At 24.7% G+C, this 14,081-nt stretch overlaps 1 protein-coding gene across 1 annotated transcript in view; it reads right to left on the bottom strand.

Moving 5' to 3' along the window:
- Window positions 1-14,081, bottom strand: part of LOC112689703 (twitchin) — an 82,185-nt gene that overhangs the window by 59,798 nt on the left and 8,306 nt on the right. Inside the window, exons 3-17 of the mRNA XM_025563539.1 lie at window positions 12,009-12,030; window positions 11,714-11,876; window positions 8,092-8,233; window positions 4,278-4,498; window positions 3,875-4,186; window positions 3,665-3,755; window positions 3,422-3,594; window positions 3,187-3,360; window positions 1,105-1,184; window positions 843-1,009; window positions 728-756; window positions 563-622; window positions 431-499; window positions 300-368; window positions 140-214 (exon numbers count right to left, since the gene is read on the bottom strand). Coding sequence (XP_025419324.1) covers window positions 140-214; window positions 300-368; window positions 431-499; window positions 563-622; window positions 728-756; window positions 843-1,009; window positions 1,105-1,184; window positions 3,187-3,360; window positions 3,422-3,594; window positions 3,665-3,755; window positions 3,875-4,186; window positions 4,278-4,498; window positions 8,092-8,233; window positions 11,714-11,876; window positions 12,009-12,030 — 1,847 coding nt within the window. The remainder of the gene's footprint in view (window positions 1-139; window positions 215-299; window positions 369-430; window positions 500-562; window positions 623-727; window positions 757-842; window positions 1,010-1,104; window positions 1,185-3,186; window positions 3,361-3,421; window positions 3,595-3,664; window positions 3,756-3,874; window positions 4,187-4,277; window positions 4,499-8,091; window positions 8,234-11,713; window positions 11,877-12,008; window positions 12,031-14,081) is intronic.

Raw genomic sequence — 14,081 nt, 5'->3', positions numbered from 1 at the left:
ATAATAATATAATTGTATGTATATTATTTTAAGTACAATTATTCCTTATAAAAATTTAAAATAAAATATTTATATTGCCAGTAATATGAAATATATGAAGACAAAAATGTAATTCTAGTTTTCCAATGGTTATACGTACCTTTAATATCGACGATCTTCTTTTTTCTTGACTTTTATTTTCCTCTAACACAGTCGTCGTGTTTTCCGTTGATTTCTAAAATATTAAATTAAATAATTCAGAGTATTGTTACGGACACGCAACAGTATTCAGTTTAAATTATGAAATTAAAAATAATTACTTTTAATACAGAAGAACGCCTTTTTATTTCAGGTTGACCATCTTCTTTAGTGTCATTTCCATTAGATGTCTATGGATAATATATATTTTGTTATAAAACGTCAAATATTTAGTACATTTTAAAATTCTTACTTTAAGTATAGATGATCTACGTTTTTCTTCCGGTGGAGTGTTTTCATTTATTTCGGTTTCTTCCGTTTTTTAAATTAAATCATCAATATTTAATAAATGTTTATGAATAAATTAAATTAACTTTTATAATACTTTTGTTGTGGTTGAAGATTTTCGCTTTACAGTTTTTTCTTTAGTTTCTTTAACTTCTTCCTATAGTTAATTAAATTAACATAATAATATTTAAATACAATTTAACGAACAATACAATGTTACAAGAACTAATAATATTTTTTCCCATTTTGTCTTCTATCTTACCTGTTTTTTCTCGTCGACTTCCATTGCTTCTAAATAATTGATAAAAAAAAAAAAAATCAATGTCGCATTATTTTTTTTATTAATCTTTTAAACTTTATATCTGTTATTAATTTACCAGTAATATTAAGTTCTGCGGATGACTCATCACTGCCGGCAGAATTTTTGAATACAATTTTATAAGTACCACTATGTTCTATTCGAGTTTTTATGATAACTAAACTTGCTCGTTTACCGTCAAAACTTATTATCGTATCTGTTGTTTCCGTTATTTGTTTCATATTCCTATAATCCATACATTTTATGAACACGTGTTAGTTTATTCTTCCGGAAAAAAAAAAAATTTTCTAGACCAAATAAAATTATAATTATTTCCTTACCTATACCAAATCACGGTGACTGATTTATCAATTTTCGATAAACTAGAAACGAATTCTATTCGTTCACCTTCATTAGCACGCTGAAATAATTATAATCAAAATACATTATAATACAAACATTTTTCCATAACTAAGCCAAATTAATACATCGAAACGTACAGATAATGTATAGTTAAGCCTATATCATAATGGTATTTAAAATATTGATTATATACAGCAGAAATCGATTACAATAATAGGGTGGCTAGAGGAAATTATTCCATGAACTATTAGTTTGTAATAAATATTTGAATATAATATAACTGTCACAATATTTTAGTCGTTATAGTACGATCATATAAGAAATCGACTTCATACTTTTCATAGTTAAACAGCACGCACTGTTATATATAAACGATTTCCATTGTAGTTTTAAAATATTATCTTATTTAAATGCGTTACGTAAAGTAAAATACTCACTAAGTTACACAAATTGCCAATTCTGAATACATTTTCAAAGATGATTTCAAGTTATAAATGTGTAAATAAATGGCTTTTTTATTAAATTGCTTTTAATTATGAAAAATGGCACGTGAAGCATTAATAATATATTTAAATATTTCAATTAGCAAAAATTAGCATGATAAATTAGAACTATTTGCACTATAATATAATTATCATTGACAAAAAGCAAATCATAAACAAAAATTAAAGTATGATAGATGTATACAAACAAATACGTCGCATTCATATAGCTTAATATTTTATTACTAGCAAATTTTCAAATTTTGATCATTTCAGATATTGTGCTTAGATGAAGTTAAACAAAAATAAATTTAGATTTTCTTCTATATGATAAAATATACATCATACTTCTGTAATTTTCAATTAATATTATAAAAATAAAAACTTATTTTAAAAAATTGATTAGATAATAATAAAATATTTCGTTTTAAATGTCTGCAGAATTATGGTTTTGTTATTATTCATTTATAGTACCGTTTTTTTGATATACCAATACGAGTTTATTAAAAAATATTTGTTTTATGAATGCGAAATGTATTCTACATTAAATATGTAACTTTAATATGTTTACGTGTTTTCGTTTAAGTATTAAAATAAACCAAGTAATTGCACAAATGTATTTTAATTAAAATTTTATGAAATCAATGAATATATTAAATTTAAAATAGATATATTTAAATAAGCACATTCGATGTTTGTTTTTACTATTTCCGTATGATTTGGCTGCAATTAAACATATGTTCATTAAACACAATATAATACATTGTTTAATATTTGTAAATATAAATATTTAATGACGAGAAAATAAATAACACATTTTTATTATTCTTATTCATCAGACATTTACATATTTATTTATAGTTGTATCAGTAGCATTAGCACGATATGGATAATTTGGACTCAAATGACAATACCCTTGCATCAAGTGAATTCAAAAACGAAATACGTAATGAAACAGAATATCTTAGAACAGTTCCAAATAAAGATAGAGAATTCAAAGTTATGATGCGGGACGAAGAACTAAGGAAGGATCAAAATAAAAACCTAGAGGTAAATGATTGGTCGATGTATGATGGCCAATATCCTCGATTAGGACCAATCAGTATATCTAACGAAGAAAATACAGACGCAGATAAAAATAAATAACAAACATTTAAACATATTTAATAAAAATGTAAAATAATAATGCATTTACTTATTATATGTTTAAATTACTAGACCCCATTAAATTATTATACAATAAAAAATATTAACTCATAAATAATATTAACAAAATCCAATCAACTACAATAATATTGTTGGTTGTTCGATGTATTTTATTGATATATCTTAAAATTTGTATGAATTATAAATAAGAACTTTTAATAATATTCGTAATTTAGTTTACCTGTTTATTTTGAACAAAGATCCATACTAATTTTTCTGGAATTAATTAATATTAAAAAATAAAAATTATTTTGGAAAAAAAATTAGATGTTGTGCAATATAGGTTTCATTTGTTAGTTGAATTAATAAAAAAAAAAAAAAAATTTAAGAAAATAAAATCACACAAAAAGTAAATTTTTCACATCGACTCACGATTGATTTCAGTTTCTCATCAATAGATGGTTTTTCTATTTTTTCTTCAGCTACTTCTTTAACTTCTATAGGATTTGATACCACCTCTCCTTTTTCGTTTTTAGCTATTAATTTATATACACCCTTATCACTGGATGATGCATTTTTTACTTCTAATTTTACCACATACTCTCCCTAAAAAAATTAAATTTAACCTTAGAAATAATTAAGATATATTAATATGTTTAATAGTTACATCCTTGACGCGTTCGATTTTTGTTTCTCTTGTAACGTTGTCATTAATCACAGTGTTGTCTTTCTTCCATGTGCACTGGGGTTCAAAAATGGACTGGATGCGACACTCAATGACAACGTTTTTATTTTTTGATATCGTGACAACACGTGGGACTTCCTTAATCACCGGTATAACTGTCGAAATTTTAAACAGATGTTATTATCGATTCGTAATTTTCACTATTGGCTTGGTTCATAAATTTACTTTCAATATTGAGTGTTAAATTTGCATTCAGTTCACCATTCCCGTTTTTTATACTGCATTTATATAACCCCGTATCTTCTTTGCCTGGATTCTTTATTAGTATTAAGAATAAAGTAAATTAGTAAAGAATTTCTATAATTTATTATAGGAAACGTAATAAAAATAACACCAAGATTTTTTTAATATTTTTATTCTGATTAAGTACTTTACCTTTAATTCTAAACATATGTAGTAAGAATCGCCTTTTTCTTCAACTTTCCAAGAAAGTTTGGAAGTTTGACTCAATATCTTACCATCGTGGTACCAGATCACTTCAGGTTTAGGATTGGCTTTTACAGTGCAATCCATCACGATTAATTTTCCATTATTTTTGGACTGTATCCTTGGTTTTATTATGAACGTAGGAGGTTCGCCTTCCGGTTCAGGATCAGTTTCAATGTTTAGATTCAAGTTCGCATTACTTTCGCCATGTTCGTTTTTCACATGACACCTATAAGTACCGCTATCTGGACCAATTGGATCCTAGCGTTCAATGTAGGTGATGATTATTATTAGCTGTTATGTTATTGTTATCATGATATCAATCTTGTGATGTAAATTTAATATATGTTACCTGTATCAATAAGAGCACTTCGTATGTGTTTTCTTGTCCGCTTACTTTCATAGAAATTTTCGAAGACTCAGTGACAATTTTTGTACCTTTAAACCACGTGACCTCTGGTTTAGGATTAGCTGTACAAATGCAACGGAGTGTAATTAGCGTGCCAGACTCGTTTGGAATTATTCGAGGTTTTTCGATAAACGACGGTGCCATTCCAGAACCAGTATCACCACCTGAAATCAAAATGAAATCTTTTTCTTTTAAAATCTTCCATATTTACAAAGATTTTAAATTCAAACAAAATATATGATGTATTAATATTAATACCTACTGACAATTTGAATTGTATTGTTTGTGTTACCGCTATTATTCTTATTCTTATTCTTATTATTATTATTATTAAAATTAATTTATTATTGCCTAATGATAACATGCGCGGTTATAAGGATAAGTACAGGGTAAAACTGTATATTCAAGTGTTTACAAGGATGTGTTATAATAATATTTTTTGGGTTTTATATACCTTGGAAATTCAATGATATGTTTGCATTGCTTTCACCAAATATATTACAAGCATTACAACGATAATTTCCACCGTCTTCTTTGGTGGGATTTGTAATTTCTAATCTAAGTAAATACAAGTCTTTTCCAATAGTCTTTTTGGACATTCTAATCCGTCCTGAATCTAATATGAGCTTAGATGCTTGATACCAGTTTATTTCAGGCATAGGATTAGCTTCTAGTTCACACTCCATAACTAAAACATCCCCCTCTTGATGTATTACCGGTTTCTTTGGAAACCTTGGCTGCTTCCCTTCTGGTATTCTAAAAAATAAAGATTCAACAAATTTAAAATAAATATTATTTACCCTCAAAGTTAATGATAATACATTGATTATAACATCATTAAAATAGCAATAATATAAATCATTTAATCATTTATGGCGGACTTGATTGAAAAATAAAATCTGGTATAACAGATAATATTGTTATTATATGACAAAACTCTTGCATTTTATATAATAACAGTAGTAAGAATAATCTTCATGGTTATGAGAAATTTAAATTAAAAATTTGAAAGCTTTAAAATATAACGCTAATAATATAATATAAACTATTAAATATCAAAACCATTTTTAGAATAAGATTCATTGTGTTTTGTTATTATTTTTTTGCTATACATTTTTTAAATGTTAGGAATATTATAAAACATTAAAAAATTGAAATTAATGGTTTGAAATAATTAAAAAAAAATATGTATCATGAATGAATGAATAATATACATTTTTAGAGTCTAAGAATGTTCAATACATTCTAAATAATTAATTTTTTTTTGCAAATGCAAATAAATATAAGAATAATATACACAAAGTATGAATTTAATTACATACTGAAATTTTAATAATGTAAATATGAAAATAAATATAAATAATATGTGTGTAATTTAAATTTATTTTTAATACTGTAAGAACATAAAAATATTTTAAGTTATATCTATATTTTTGAAAACGTAGTGTAAAAAATACATTACTAACTTAAGATGGCCCTTGTCTTCATTCAAATTTAAATTAATAGTAGCGACACATTTTCCATGAACATTGATTGCTTCGGCTCTGTATTCGCCGCTATCCGTTTCTTCTGTATTTGCTATTTCCAGTTTCGCCAAGTAATACAGTTTTTGATCAACATTTAATGACGAGGAATACTTACTACCTTTTACAATAGTTTGACCACGGTACCTTGAATTAATAAATCCCAAATTCAATAATATTATATATGCTAACGATATGTTAATATATTACACGAAAACAAAAAAGATATATTATGTACTAACCACTGTACAGTTGGTTTTGGATCTCCCACTAGACGACATTCTATAATAACATTTCTACTATCTTCAGTCTGTTTAATTATTGGCCTTTCAGTAAACGTGGGCTTTATCCCATCTTCAGGTACAGGTGCTTCATCACCTAAAGTGAAAACTTACTGAAAACCTACAGTCTTCACTGTTTACTTAATTTGTACACATCTTCATAATGTTTGCATGATATGTTTCACCATAACATTTACAAAACTTACTCAACGAAAACAATATATAATAATATTACATAGTCACTAATACTATAAATTTGACCATAACTTTAATAATGGTTACCTAACTTATATGGACTATATTTGGGATCATTAACCGCGCATTTATATATTTATTATTATTATTATTTTTCTTTTAGTTGTGTATATAATTATTTATTTATTTGTTCATTTATTTACACACTAACTTTTTATTTTTACATATAATATTGTAATTGTTGTAAATATAGATCATTATAAATATAATAAATATAAAATATTACACATTATGTATTATACACTACTACATATGTTACAATGTTTCAATCTACATGAAGCTTTTTAACTATGTTGATATTAGAATAAAATTGTTTTGACAGTAGTTTTTATTTTGATAGGCGTTTTATTCAAAACCCAAATCAAACCACTAGCGTTTTATAACTAACAGAATTTTTTCTTTCCTAAATATTTGGTGATTTATTATTTTATAATTGAATTGTTAATTATTATAATATCAAGTTATACCATAAATTTAAAATAAAACGTTTTAGTATTCTATATTAAAAGATTAATAAATATTTATAATATTATTTTAATTACTCATTTTACTTATTGTACGGATACAATTAATTATGGATCTTAGTTTTTTTAATAAATAAAGTAATACCAGGATAAATAGCTAATCCTATTATTTAACCTATTACCCAAATTAGATTTTCAACTACTCGAATTACAAACAATAAATTGTAAAAAATTGAATATTCTAAAATTAAATGAGTCAATGATTTTTTTTTTTTTTATGAATATTATAGAGTACCATACATCATATATTCTTTAAGATTATGGTTTCTTGAGAATATTGACAGTATACATTAATAAAACTTTCTAAATTATAACATCAAAATAAATTTTGTTCTGAAAATAATTTTTTCTTTTTGTATAACTAATTTATTAAGTACATATTATTTAAAATGAAAATATTATCCTTAAATTTTACCATTACTGAATTTCGATTCATTATTTTTACAGCACAAAAAATTAAATTACAATTATATAATAATAAATATATTCCTTTTGATCCATATATATATACTTGGTAGTTTATTTCATTAAATGTAGAATAAGAATATCTATACTTATCCAAAAAAAATTTATCACGTGATTTTATAGTAATACACAATATTTTTAATTCCTCTCACTTCGTTTATAGTTTAATATATTTAATATCTCTAAATAAAAATATGTACGAGTATATGTCTTTTAGTTTGAGAAATAATTTGGGTTTTGAAATATGCTTATCAAAATTTAAAATAGTTTTATAGATAGATTATACTTGATTTTTTTTTAAAAAATATATATACTTTTATCATAGCAATGTACCACACAGACGCACAAAAAAACAATTATAAAAATTGTATGTACAAAAAATTTACAACATTTATCTAAACTCACAGAAAAATGCATTCATAATTTATACCACACACTTTTGCAATAAATTACTGAGCCCAGTCACATTTTGATAATTCGATATAGCTTTGCATTATCTTTGCAAAATAATTTTACAATCAAAAGTTAAAATTTTAAATTGAATAGTTGATTTTAAAACTTTGAATTACATTTTTATAAATATTATTATCAGCTCTACAATAAATAAGCAAAAAAGCAAAATCTTTCAAAATAAAATAGTCATCAATCAAAATACCTAAAATGTAATTTATGTAGGTGTGTATGTGAAAAATAAAACATAGATACTTACTGTCAAAATTAAGACTAATTGTTGCATTACTTTCACCCAATTCATTTTTTGCTGTAACTTTATATTTTCCAGCATCTTCAACAGTGACGTTTCTTATTTCTAGAGTTGCTAAATAGGAATGTCCATCTTTATCTACATATTGCTGTAAAAATACATTGAATAATAAGATAAAATATGTTAATTATATATATATATATATGCTTTTAATAAACCATTGTTAAATGTAAGGATAAATTATTTAATTATTATTATTATTTATAACGCCCCGGAGAGCAAGAAAACAGTTTTAGTTAGTACGATATAATCGAAGATTAATTACAATAATTGTAGACCTATAAAGGTAAAGTAAAAATTAAATATTAAAAGTAGATAGTAGGTATATAGCATTTTAAGTACAAATATTATAAGGACAACAATTATATATATATTTTTCCTTTTTGTTTTCTTTTTTTTTTTTTTTTTTTTTTTTTTATGGTCAGTAACGATCTAACCAGCTAGTAGAAGAGGTGGTGACAACAATTACGTTTTCTCGAAACAGTTATTTCAAACGAGTTATGATTTTCAATTATAATTATTATTGTGCATAAAAAGCCTGAGATACATTTTGAAGTTTCTAACTTTTAAGTAAAAAAAAAAAAAAAAACAGTATTAAATTAATATACTGATCAACTATATTCATATTAACACACATAATTTAAGTTATACAAATAAAACATCCACTTATTATACGCAATGGTATCGTAAACAGATCAATCAAGTTGTAGATTTGTTTTTGATTTGAAATTATAAATAAATCTGTATTTGAGGTGAATTTAGACCTACTTTGATTATCAGACAAGCCACAAGACATTTGGAGTATTTGCTTATTTATTTTTTGGGATAAATGCCCATCAATGATATATAAACCAATAGTTAGTGCTTTTTAAAGAAAAATAACAGAATCTTGAACATATTTTTGGCTACATTATTTTAGTATAAATAAGTTTACCGTAAAACAGTACGAGTATAACAATATTAAAATATAACTAGTTGATTTTAACATTTAACACAAATGCATATTTATTAAAATAAAATATTCGTACATTTTATTCCATACGAATTAATTCGATAGTCGATTACATTTTATATAAACAATATTTTACTATTATATCAGTGTTTTCTTCGTAATTTTTTTATTGATGTAAACTTCTCTTACAGAAAGTAGTCGATGAAAACCCTTGAACGAAGATATATATAAATTGCATCTGTTGTTTTCTATGATCTGATGAAATCTTAAGTATTTAAATGATAAATTTATTTATTTTCAACGATTTTTTGATCATCCTATGATGATTTTTTTAAAAATTTTTATTATATAGAAGTAAAAACGTTTCTTAATTGATAGTGGTCATATCATTATTTATGTAAAAAATATATAAAATATGGTAAACGGAAAATTGGTACGGTTACTGTGTTTTAAACAAAAAAAATAAAATAAGCGGAATATTGATACTATAAAATATTTTATTTTCAGTGGTTCAAAAAATGGGTTCGAAATTAAATTAAATATGTTCACAAAAGTAATATTATATTAAAAAAATATGTTCTTATATGTATTAGTAAAAAAACATGTCCAAAATTAAATATAAATTCACAATAGTCAAAATTAAATACAAATTTACAATAGTTCAAAATACCTAGTTACAATAGTTTCCCTATGGCATTTAAAAAAATATCCATAATAATTTCTTTATTTACGTAACTTGTAATAGTTTCATAAAATTTATATTGAAGTGAAGCATATTTTTTATTTTTTTTTTTGAGGTGTTATATTATTAGGTTGTTCATACCGTATACTTTCAATTCGCATCGTAGATTCATATTGTTGAATACATTAAAGAACTAACCAAAATGATGGGTTACCTGTTCCTACAAGCTTATTAAAATAATTATTCCACCCTTCACAATAGTTATTTGTTCGTTCACCACCATTCAATATGACGTCGAATACATTCCACAAAATTTGAGAAAACATTGAGGTACCATAAGTACCACTGACATAGATGTCATCAAAATATTTAGCCACTGGCAATAGTTCTATAGGAATTATTGTGTATAAATAAGCCATTCCACTGGATACTTCACTGTGAAGTAAAAACGCTAAAGCATTAATCATATCGCAATTCATTCTGATATTTTTGTAATTTTTGTAAACAGAACTTAGTCCTAGGTGTTGAATTTTTCGCCACATAGACTGGCATAAGTGAAAAAAACATCCTTTAATCTGCACACTATCATCAAATACATGTTTAGTGGCACATATAGCTCCTATTTTGAAATCTATCATAATATATTTTGGTTTTGGATTGTTTGAAGTTTGAAGACAGTTAATAATAACTTGTTGTAAAATAGTGATATACGTACTTTTTACCTTATTAGGTAAAAATGCATACAAACATGTAGAGATTTTATTTTTATACTTTTCTCGTATAACATAAATTTGTTGGAATATAGTAGTTGAGCACTTGAAAGTTCCATCCATAAACCAAGTTTCCGCGTAAGATAAAATATTTGAAGCGAAATTAGAGGCAAAAATCAAAATTCGTGAATCAGCTTGTTTATAATCAAAAATCAAAAATAGCTTAAGTTCAGCACCCATTGTAGTTGTCCACTCGTCGGGAAGACAAAAATTTGCATTTAATGGTTCATCGGAGAATTTTCTATGTCGGTAATTTCGTATGTTATGTTTTATGTAAGACAAATTTCCAAGTGTCACCACTGTATCTTCAGAAATATTGTACATAATGGTCGAAACCATTTGACTATTAGTTTTTCGTGTGTCTAAGGCTATTTTTTTTATATTAAGTTTAATAACAGTTATTTCGCAAATTTTACTATTTGAAATGTGATTATTTGACACTAAATTTGAATAGTTTATATACTGAAATAAAATTAATGATTTCACCTTACATTATACATTACAATACATACAATAATATTATTACTAATTTAAAACTTACGGGTTTAATTAAATTTGTTGTCATTTTTCCCGGACATTTTAATGTCGTATTTTGTGAACATTTCCACCTAATAGTATTATTATTTTTTCTTAATATAATATACGAATAATTATTGTACAGCATTAGTTCATTTTCCTTTCCAGTTTAAAAACTTTCCATTATAATTTATAAGTAATAACAAAATTTACAAAATTGTAAATTATGTGCACGTGGCAATACGTTGAATGTTACAGTTGTACTAGGTCGCATAAAATCTATACAATATTTTTATTCATCGTTATCGACATTGTCATTTTTCGTTGTAGATTAGATTAATACTTCCCTACAAAGTCATACTTGTACAGTATTTATCTTATGTGTATATGCTTTATAATTATTTTTATAGTTAAAAAAACCCTGGTGTTTAACGACCATACTAATTTTCCGACAATCATAAAATATAAACTAATACATATACATTTAAATAACTCATGATCAAAAAAGAAAGGAAAGGAAACATAATATAAATTACCTAATTCATATATAAAATGAATAAATATTTAAGCTGATTGGTTGTTCATAGAATCATGATATTGAATTTTTGTTTGAAAGAATAACATTTGTTTTCATAACATTTTTCTCACCTTATGTCTAGGAGAATCAATCACTGGTTTTCCACCGTGGATCCATGCGATTGTCGGTTTTGGATCAGCTTGAATAATGCATTCGAACAAAAGTCTTTTGCCGTCATCTTCTTGTTTAATCGATGGTTTCTTTGAAAATGTCGGGGCTAATCCATCAATTTGTCTATAAATAATAATTTATTAACTTTAATATTTTTTTATGAGGATGATAATAATATTAATTTTAAAGTTTAACTATTGTAGCAAGTGTATAGGAATTAAATTTAAAACTTAATGTGAGATGAGATGTACTTACTTTTCATGTGGTTCGTCAACCGCTAAAAAAAAAAAATAATATAAATACTTTATTTCAATCATACATTATAAATTATTAATTATACAATATAATGTTTATAAGTACTTATATTTATTTATAACTCCTTCGATAAAATATATTCATAACTAATTCTCTATCATACATAGTTTTTCATAATTATTTAGTCTGTATTTAGTATACTAATAAATAATGGAGATATTGCAAATGTAAAGCATTCATGGGATTTAATTATTTATGTAATAATAATTAAAATAAATAAGATTTATATTTAAATATTAAAAAGGTGTTTATACAATTATACCTAAATATGTGTCATTTATACAAACTCCGAGTGTGATATGCACCATAAAAAAAAGTCTTATTTAATATTTAAATTAGCTATTTTTAATTTATACTAATTTATAACAACTTTATGTTATAATAAAAAGAGTATGATTCATAACAAGAAAAAACGGTCCGCCATTTATTTATATATATATATATATATAATATTTATTGCTTTTTTAAAATTTAGTGTATTAAACTAAAAAAAATGTATGGCTAGCGTTTTATAATTTTGTAGGCCATCATCGTCCATGGAATTTCATTTTATTTTTATTTATAAACACCATCGCAACATACTTACAATAAGTTAGTTATTTTTTAAACTACAAAATATGTACTAGAAATATAGAAATATATGAAAAAATAATGTTTACCATATCAGTTAGCATATATAAATATAGCTATTGATTTTAGAATATATAGATACAGCATCCTATTGTGAACGCAGTCACTAGACATCGTCTGTAATTGTTTGCATTCATTTATACATAGGCGTAAACTGGGGGGAGAGCAAAAGGGGCAATATATATATGAGCTTTACAGTAAGAGTAATTTGGTTAGAACCAAAATAACAATTAACAAAAACATGAGGGCAAAAATCACTTATTGGTAACAATACCTGATAATAATTAATTTTGATATCCAATAATATTACATAGTTAAATAATAACATTTATGAAATTTATACAATTTTTGATATATATGTTTGATAGTACGTTCGATATAATGATGACAGAACAATTAATATGAAATTATATTACTGAAATAAATTATAATTATAATTATAAAATAATAAAAACCATTTCGAAATTATTTGTTTTTAGAAAGTGGCAGTGGAGGGATAAATGAGGGGGTTAATCATAGAATTTAGGTCTGAAAGGGATTTGGATAAAAATATTTCAATATTACAGCTGGGAGTTTGTAACAATTATTAATTAAGTTATATTAAACTGAATGTAAACGATTACAATGACATCTAGTAGCTGCACCCACGTAGGCGCATTGGAGCATAAAAATTGGACGGCACATATATTTTTTCTTAAATGAATGACGTAACTAACTAGATAACCGACTCTCGGATAGTAAAGAACAATATATATAAGAATGATAGCTGCCATATTCAAAGATTAAAAGTTACATTTATCCTAGCTAGATATGATGCATATAGCGATTTGAATATAGATAAAGATAAGATAACGCATAATATGCACTTTGAGGAAATAATTAATATACTTCGTTGATAATATAAGAGTCGACTATCTAGTCAGTTTATATATCTGAAGTCGTAAATGAAGAAAACATATAGTATAAACCTGTTTTTATTTCAATAACAAGTAGGTATATTCAACATAATAATTATTATACACTTAATGTTATTTACTACTGGCCAATAAATGTATTGGAAATGAATCGTATTTATTTAATTCATAATCAATATTTGTTTACTAAATTATAAAATAGTAGACATACATAATATTGTAATAAAAATATTCAGCGTCAGGTGTGTCTGTAGGTATTCCTACACTTTTTAGCAGTGTAATTTTAAATGTAAGTCTCATTAGTAGAAACATTTGGTGACAGAACTCTTTATCTATATTTAGGAGAATGTGAGTGTATTGCCAAATTTAACCCACTCAACTGTTCTCACTGGACCACTGAGTATTTTTACATAGTCATAGTGCCAAAATCATAAATGTTAACGAACTTGAGAAGATAGATAATTTTTTT

This window comes from Sipha flava, unplaced genomic scaffold, assembly GCF_003268045.1.
Source record: "Sipha flava isolate LNK unplaced genomic scaffold, YSA_version1 46_pilon_pilon, whole genome shotgun sequence".
Classification (NCBI taxonomy): domain Eukaryota; kingdom Metazoa; phylum Arthropoda; class Insecta; order Hemiptera; family Aphididae; genus Sipha; species Sipha flava.
Note: the sequence above shows the minus strand (reverse complement) of the source record. Positions and strands in the feature narration are given on the sequence as shown.